The sequence below is a fragment of the Tupaia chinensis genome, unplaced genomic scaffold (assembly GCF_000334495.1).
Source record: "Tupaia chinensis unplaced genomic scaffold, TupChi_1.0 Scaffold000532_1, whole genome shotgun sequence".
NCBI classification, from domain to species: Eukaryota; Metazoa; Chordata; class Mammalia; order Scandentia; family Tupaiidae; genus Tupaia; species Tupaia belangeri.
Genome location: NW_006160045.1, coordinates 8342802 through 8351358, shown reverse-complemented (window position 1 = coordinate 8351358; position 8557 = coordinate 8342802). Strand labels below are relative to the sequence as shown.

The 8557-nt window shown below is 42.9% G+C and overlaps 1 protein-coding gene across 1 annotated transcript in view; it reads right to left on the bottom strand.

Moving 5' to 3' along the window:
- SDE2 (spliceosome associated SDE2) overlaps positions 1 to 8557 on the bottom strand; it is a 25967-nt gene that overhangs the window by 6848 nt on the left and 10562 nt on the right. Inside the window, 3 exon segments of the mRNA XM_006157252.3 lie at positions 1 to 226; positions 3798 to 3912; positions 6634 to 6803. The exon segment at positions 1 to 226 is cut by the window's left edge and continues 17 nt beyond it. Coding sequence (XP_006157314.2) covers positions 1 to 226; positions 3798 to 3912; positions 6634 to 6803 — 511 coding nt within the window.

Here is an 8557-nt window from a genome sequence, read left to right as displayed (position 1 = left end):
AGAGTCAATCTCTGGGATCTGTAGTTTTTCTGGTGATCTGGGGTTGGTACTCAATTTTTGCACCCTCTGAGAACTACAGGGAAATTCAGCTGCCACCTCGACACCATCGCTGCCAATTTGGGGAGCATGGAAGCTCATTCCTGAAGTACCAGGTGCTTCGTCACTGTCATCATCTGTGCTCTCGGAGCTGGATCCCTCCACAGCTTCCAGTCCCTCCATGCCCAACCTGTCAGAATCAACAGAAAGGTTTACATCGTTTACAGCTTCTACTTACAAGGGCTGCAGTTTGACCCAGAAACACTGTGTGAATAAAAGTTATCTGCTAGATCGAGATGGAGAGTAGGTAAACTTTGGAAAAAGATATTGCAGATGTATAAACGCAGAAAAAATGCAATCAGACTGGAACCGATCACCCCAAAGATCCAAATAACTGTCTCAGACTGGAACCGATCACCCCAAAGATCCAAGTATCTTTTTTTTTTGTTAAAGTTGTGAATCTCTTAAAACAAAACTTATTTTCCTTAAAGCCTCCCCCCAACCAGATTATATTAATTTCAAATGTTGGAAATTTAAAAAATAATGTTATAAAGAAAATCCTGGGGCTGGCAGGTGGCACGGTGGTTAATGGTGCTGGACTCCCACATGGCAGACTGCAGTTCGAATCCTGGATCTGGCAACTTGCTTTCTTACTTTCTCTCTCTCTTTGTCTCTCTCTCTCTCACTCTCTCACTCTGTCCCTCTCTGGTCAAATTAAAATGAATAAATAAATAAAATTAAATCAAATAATTCTTTTATAAAAATAAATAAATTTCTACCCTCGATTTTATTCAAAACTTCCCCAAACTGGAAACTACCCAAATGTCTATCAAACAGAGGATGAATAACCAACGCTACATCCACACCATACGACTAAACTTGGCAATACAAAGGGAGAGACACTTCCGTGTATAGATCTTAGATGAATCTCAGAAAAGCTCTATGCTAAACTGAAAGAAGGCTGATATTAAGGCTGTATGAAGTTCTGGAAATGACGAAACCAGAGGAGTAAACATCACGTCAGTGACTGTCAGGGTCTGGGGCAGGGAAGGAAATTAACTCCAAAAGGGCACACAAGAACTATTTAGGGTAATGAAAATCTTTTTTTTGGTAGAGATTTTTTCCAGTAGGGTACATGCACTCATTGGAGAGACAGAAAGTGAGAAACCACCCTCTGGAGTGATGGTCACACTGCAATCCCTTCTCCTCCATTCTCCTCTCAGGATTTTGGGCATGCACATACAAGTGCCTGGTGCAAATTTTAAGCCACCAGGCCTGGGACTTGAACCACTGTTGACTACATGGTAGTCCAGAAATGTAACCATTATGCCATCTACTGGCCCTGGTAATAAAAATATTATTTTTTTTTTGGGGGGGGGGACCAGCAGTTAGCGTAATGGCTATGTCGCTGGACTCCCATGTAGTCGACTGTGGTTCGTGTCCCGGACCCGGTGGCTTAAAACTCACGCCAGGGGACCAGCAGTTAACGTAATGGCTATGTCGCTGGACTCCCACGTAGTCGACCGCGGTTCGCGTCCTGGACCCAGCGACTTAAACTCATGCCGGGCACGTGTGTGTGCATGCCCAAGATCCTGAGAAGAGAATGGAGGAGAAGGGATTGCGGTGTGGCCATCCCCCCTGGGGGGTGATTTCTCGCTTTCTATCTCTCTGTCTTTCTCTGTCTGGTGAGCGCATGCACCCTACAGCAAAAACCTCTCCCCCCCCCCAAAAAAAAAAACTCACGCCAGGCGCGTGTGCATGCGTGCCCAAGATACCGAGAGGAGAACGGAGGGGAAGGGACTGCGGCATGGCCATCCCGCCTGGGGGGTGATTTCTCACTTTCTATCTCTCCGTCTCTGTCTGGCAAGCGCACGCACCCTATAGCAAAAACCTCTCAAAAAAATTTTTTTTTAATTACTTTATTTAATTCTATTTATTTACTTATTTTTAATTTGACCAGAGAGGGATAGAGCGAGAGAGATAAAGGGAAAGTGAGAAAGCAAGCTACCAGGTCCAGGATGCGAACCATGGTTGGCCATGTGGGAGTCCAGTGCCCCCAACCACCATGCCACCTGCCGGCCCCCATGAAAATATTCTATACCTTGACTGTGGTAACTATAGTTACACATTTTTCAAAATCAATGAGCCAAAAAGGGTGAATTTTTCTGTACATAAAGTATATGTCAATACATCTGACTTGGAAAAAAAAAAATAGCATCACTCTACCTTTCCTCTTAGAAACGTTTAATTCTCATTTTAGAAAGAACACACAGGGGCCGGCAAGTGGCATGGTAGTTAAAAGTTCTGTATCTTTCTGATCAAACTGGAAAATAATGACAATAATAATAAATAAAGTTAAATAAAATAATTCTTAAAAAAAAAAAAGAAAAGAAAGAACACACAGAATTCTATGCTGTACTCACATAACTGCACAATTTTTGGTTAATAATTATCTTTCTATCCCCAAAGACGAGGCCAACAAGAGAGCAAGATTCATTTGCACTTACTATTTTCTAGAACCTGGCCCAAGGGAACTGAGATGGCAACCAGAAGACCAACTGGGAGAGGCAAAAGAACTAACAACTGTGAAAAATCACAGAGGAGACAAAACCACCTGGAGAGGACAGGACTACCTCCACCTGAAATTTTTGAAACTTTTCTTTTTAAAGAGAGATTTTTTTTTTTTGAGGAGTTTTTGCTATAGGGCGTGTGCGTTCACCAGGAAGACAAAGACAAGAGAGACAGAAAGAGAGAAATCACTCCCTGGGTAGAATGGCCACTCCACAATCCCTTCTTCTCCATTCTCCTCTCAGGATCTTGGGCACACACACGTACACACACCTGCATCTGGCATGGGTTTTAAGCCACCAACTCTGGGACTCAAACCACGGTCGACTACATGGGCATCCAGCAATGTAACCATCTATTGGTGCTGAAAGTTAACTCTTTCAACATCAAAAAGTAACTCAAATATAAAGCTGTTTTCTTTAAGTTACATTTTTTTTTTTTGAGAGGTTTTCGCTATAGGGCGCATGTGTTTGCCAGAAAGACAGAGACAGAGAGACAGAAAGCAAGAAATCACCCTACCCCCACCCCCCCAGGGGGGATGGACATGCCGCAATCCCTTCTCCTCCATTCTCCTGTCTGGATCTTGGGAATGCATGCACACACACCTGGCGTAAGTTTAAGCCACCAGGTCCAGGACTCGAACCTTGGTCGACTACATGGGAGTTCAGCAACCTAGCCATTATGCCAACTGCTGGTCCCTAAGCTACATTTTAAAAATAATTAATGATTTTAAAAGTTTACCTCTTCCATACAGAGCGAGTCAAACACTTGCAGAGGGGGTGTCCTGCTGCTATCCCCATCTTGCCTCTCTAGCTAGCCAAGATCATGGGCAAAGATACCCAGTGTGTTTAGGTCAACCAAGGAACCGACCCCATAACTTTCAAATAGATCCAGTTTCCCCTGAGCAATATGTTACCACTGTACCACCAAACTGGCCCATAAAGTGAGTCTTATTTGGTGTTCGGCTGTCAGGGAAGAAATTATGTTTTAGATCGTATTAATGGCATTGACAGCCAAAACCATTAGAAGTGTACATGTGACAATCACCAAAACCTAAAGAGTAAAGAACCTGGGAATGTCCTGCGTGCTTATCAAACATTACTTCAAAACCTTTTTGTGCCATATAGACAAAAAGGAAATGGATCACGTCAGTTCTCAAAGATCAATTTGGAACGAAAATTAAACACACTTACCAAAAGCATTTCTTTTTTCCCGCACTGCCTCCTCCATCTGTTTTAGATTTGTTAGGCCGTTTCCGGTTCTCACTGACTTCTGCTGATACCATCTTGCTGGAAGCAGCCTGCATACCTAACCAGAAATTTTTTAAAAAAAGAATTATTTTATGTAACTTTATTTATTTAAATTTGACCAGTGAGGGAGAGAGTGTAAGAGAGAAAGGGAAAGAAAGCAAGCCACCGGGTCCGGGACTTGAACCACGGTCAATCATGTGGGAGTCCAGCACCCTTAACCACTATGATACCTGCTGGCCCCCTAACCAGAAATGTCAACAAAATTGTTTCTACTAGAAGAACTGAGGTTTAGTTTTTTTGGTCAGATTTGTTTGTTTGTTGTAGGGTGCATGCAATTGCTAGAGACAGGAGAAAGAGAGAACTAGACAAGAGAGGGAAAATGAGAAATCATCCCCTGAGGAGGATGGCCACACAGCAATCCCTTCTCCTCCAGTCTCCTCTCAGGATTTTGGGCATGCATGTACACGTGCCTGGCATGAGTTTCAAGCTACCAGGTCCGGAACTCAAACCAGGGAGTTAAGTTTGTAGGATTCAGCACCTTAAACACCACATAACCTGGTAGCCCCTATAAGGATGAGTTTTAAGAATTATAAATGATCTAGACTATAAAAAAAACTGCAATCTAAACTCTAGATTTAAAGTTTTAAAGGTACCGAAATTATATATGGTTAAAATTAAATTAATCTCTGGGGCCGGCCGGTGGCGTGGTAGTTAAGGATGCTGGACTCCCACGTGGTCGACTGCAGTTTGAATCCTGGACCCTGAGGCTTGTTTTCTCACTTTCTCTTTCCTTCTCTCATCAAATTAAATAAATAAGTTGAAATAAAATAATTTTAAAATTAAATTAATCTCAAATTTACATAGACTTCAAATAATAAATATTCTAGTTCTGCAACCATGTTTTTTTCCTCTATTCATGTTAAAGTATACGTGCACACATAAGTGAGAGAGAGAAAAAAAGAGATGAGTCCCCTTTATAGGATCTGGTCACGCCACAATCCCCTCCTCCAGTCCTCTAGCCCTTCGGATCTTGGGCATTTTGTGTGTGCCTGATGTGCTTTAGGCTGCCTGGGCTGGGGAGTCACACCACAGCCGCCATGTGGGATCCAGCATCTTTCAAGCAGCATGTTATCACTACACCACAAAGTCAGCCCCCAGAGCCAGATTTTTAAAGCCCCAATTTCCTGTGTGTAATACTGAAGCCGAAAGGTTCATACCTGGCCCTCCCAAACCTTTTATGCTAGTTATGTGCGACATCAAGTTTTTTTTTAGAAGAATTATTATTTTTATTTAACTTTATTTATTTATTTAAATTTGACTAGACAGGAAGAGAGTATGAGAGAGAGAGAGTATGAGAAAGCAAGCCACGGAGTCTAAGAATCGTACCGTGGTTGGCCATGTGGGAGTCCAGCACCCTTAACCACCATGCCACCTGCAGGCCCACTGCTACATTAGTTTCTTTCCCTGTTATACCATAGCCTTTTTGATGAAAAATTTCATCTTATTCTACATTGCCCACAATAGGCCCAATATAATGCTCTGGATGCTAAAACATACTAAAGTTATATGAATTATTCTCATTAAGAACCACTAAAAAACTGATCTAAAATTGCCACTTTAAGTATCTCTTATGTTGTTTTTAAAAATGAATTTTATTATTATTATGTTTTAATTGGCTAAAGGGTGCATACACTCACCTGAGAGACACAGAGAAAGAGGAAAAGTGAGAAAGCAAGCCATCAGGTATAGGACTCAAACTATGGTCAGCAATGTGGGAGTCCAGTGCCTTAACCACCATGCCACCTGCTGGCCCCTAAGTACCTCTTTAAGACTTAGTTTAACCCTAAAATGCAAACACAGAATCCAGGGGTAAGTATGCTGAAGATTGTGTGGGTGTGTTTTCTTTGGGGTTGGGAGCTATTAAAATACACTGTGTTCATTTTTGAGAGGAGAAATTCCAGGCTCTTCTCAGATTCTATAACCCAAACTAAACTTAAGAATTGTTATCCAGGGGCCACCAGGTGGCTTAGTGGTTAAGGTGCTAGACTCCCACATAGGTGACCTCAGTTCAAGTCCCAGATCCAGCGGCTTCAAATTCACACCAGGCACATGTGTGTGGGTGCCCGAAACCCTGAAAGGAGAATGGAGAAGGGACTGTGGCATGGCCATCCCCTCTAGGGGGGTGTTTTCTGTCTCTGTCTCTCCAGCAAGTATACACACGCTATAGCAAAAATCTCTGAAAAAAAAAAAATTTGTCTATGTGCAGTGTTGAGCAATCTCTGGCCTTAGAGGTACATGCTGCCCACACTGAGGAATTCTGGTTCTTTTATTTTATTTTATTAATTTTTTAAAAAAAGAGATTTTTTGGGGGGAGGAGAGATTTTTTTTTTTTTGCTATAGGGCGCGTGCGCTCGCTAGATAGACAGAGAGAGACAGAGAGACAGAAAGTGAGAAATCACCCCCCAGAGGGGATGGTCACGCCACAATCCCTTCTCCTCCATTCTCCTCCCGGGATCTTGGGCACCGCCGCACACGTGCCTGTGTGAGTTCTAAGCCACCGGGCCCAGGACGCGAACCACGGTTGACTATGTGGGAGTTCAGCGACATAACTATTACGCTAACTGCTGGTTCCCTAAAAGAAGAGATTTGGGTATCCACACATACATGCTTGGTGTGATTTTCAAGCTGCCAGGTCTGGGACTCAAACCACAGTTGATCATGTGGGAGTCCAGCACCTTATCCACTACTCCACTTGCTGGCCCGGAATTCTGGTTCTTACCTTTGAGGACAGAGTCCTCCAGACGCTCCGCCATCTCGTGGCACTGCTGCTGGTAGTCAGGGCTGGTGAAGCAGTGCTTGGGTTCTGCAAGCTTCCGCTGCAGCCGCTCCAGCCACTTTTGCTCCTTTTCAGCCTCACGCTCAGCTTGTTGTTTTACCCATTCAGCCATCCTGGGGGTAGGGGAAGAAGAGATGTAACAAAATGGAGATTTGTGACTCTCTCTCTCACACACACACACACACACACACAGTCGCTTTTATACACACAAAATGCTCCTCATGGGTCAGCAAGTGGCATGGACATTAAGGCCATATGGCTCGCTGCATGGTTTGAGTCCTGGAGCTGGTGGCTTGAAAAATCACACTGGGCACATGTGCATGCATGCCTGCAACCCCAAGAGGAGAATGAAGGAAAAAAGAGTGCGGTGTGGACACTCTCAATGGATGGGTAATTTCTCACTTTCCCTGTCTATCTCTCTCTCTCTGCTGTACCCTATAGAAAAAAAAAGTCCCCTGGTCAGCTCCATGGCCTGGTAGTTAAGGAAGCCAGATCCTACATGGCAAACCATGGGGTTCAAGTCCCAGACCCAACAGCTTGAGAAACACGCCAAGTGTTTGTGCGTGTGTGCCTCAAGAGAAAGAGATGGAGAAAAGGTGGTTATGGCATGACCCTTCCCCATGGGGGCTACTTTCTCCTCTCCCTCTCCCTCTCTCTGGAGAGTGCATGTGCCCTCTAAGGGGAAAATAAAGCCCCCAAATTAAAAGAATCTTATTCATATTGTAATATGTCCTCAGAAAAATGTACCACGCTTACTACTGGCAAACTATAACAGACTTAACTAAAACCCAAAGATAATCATTTAATTATGAAAATGTTAAATCTGAGAGACCAGCAGTTGGCATAATGGCTATGTTGCTGGACTCCCATGTAGCTGACCACGGTTCGAGTCCTAGACCGTGGCTTAAATTCACAACAGGCACATGTGCGTGCGTGTCCAAGATCCTGAGAGAATGGCAGAGAAGGGATTGTGGTGTGGACATCTTCCCTGGGAGTGTGATTTCTCACTTTCTCTTTCTCTCTCTCTCTTTCTGGTGAGCACATGTGCCCTATAGCAAAAACCTCTCTAAAAAAAAATAAAAGAAAAAGGTTAAATGTGATACAAATCATAGCATCAATATTTTAAGTTTAGATTTCCAATATGTGTATAATTGCTATTGATGGGAATGTTTCTCTCTTCAAAAAAGAAAAAAAGTGAGTATCTTACGCTTTTTCATGATTGACGTCTCGTAACCTCCTTCCGCTCAGATCCCGACAAGCTTCTCGATTGGTTGTCTTCTCAATCTGAGCGCCAAGTGCTCGGAGCATAGATCCAAACCCTGAGTCATGTATTTGAGAGAAGCAGGTTAAGACGTGTTCAAGGATGGATACAAGCCAACTCTGTGAAAACAGACTATATAATAAGATTAGGTGATCTAGACTTTCCTTTTTTTTTTTAAATTTTTTTTTTTAAAGGTTCTAACCCAGGCAACAAAGGTAAAATATCTGACAAACCTGACACAACCTCATACCTTTTGCCCTTCATTTTCTATTTTTGAAATACTTTACCTGCACATCTGGGACATTTAAAGGGCCAGAGATCCCAAAATTTCCCCAACTAAAACTTAAAAACTATTAGGTCGCCAGGAAAGTCATGATATATTTTTCTGTCTTTCAATGCAAAAATGTGTCATGACTTTCCTGATGACCTGATATATGATGAGTTTTCAATGAGTTTCAAAAGAAAGGCAGTTGTAAGCTGTTAGTGGCTGACAGGACAAGCTTCACTCTTATCTATACAACCTCAGACAGCGGGATGATTAGTTTGAGCTGTTAGCTCTCTGAAAACCAAACAAATCACTGTAGGGTTTTTTTTTTTTTTTTTTTT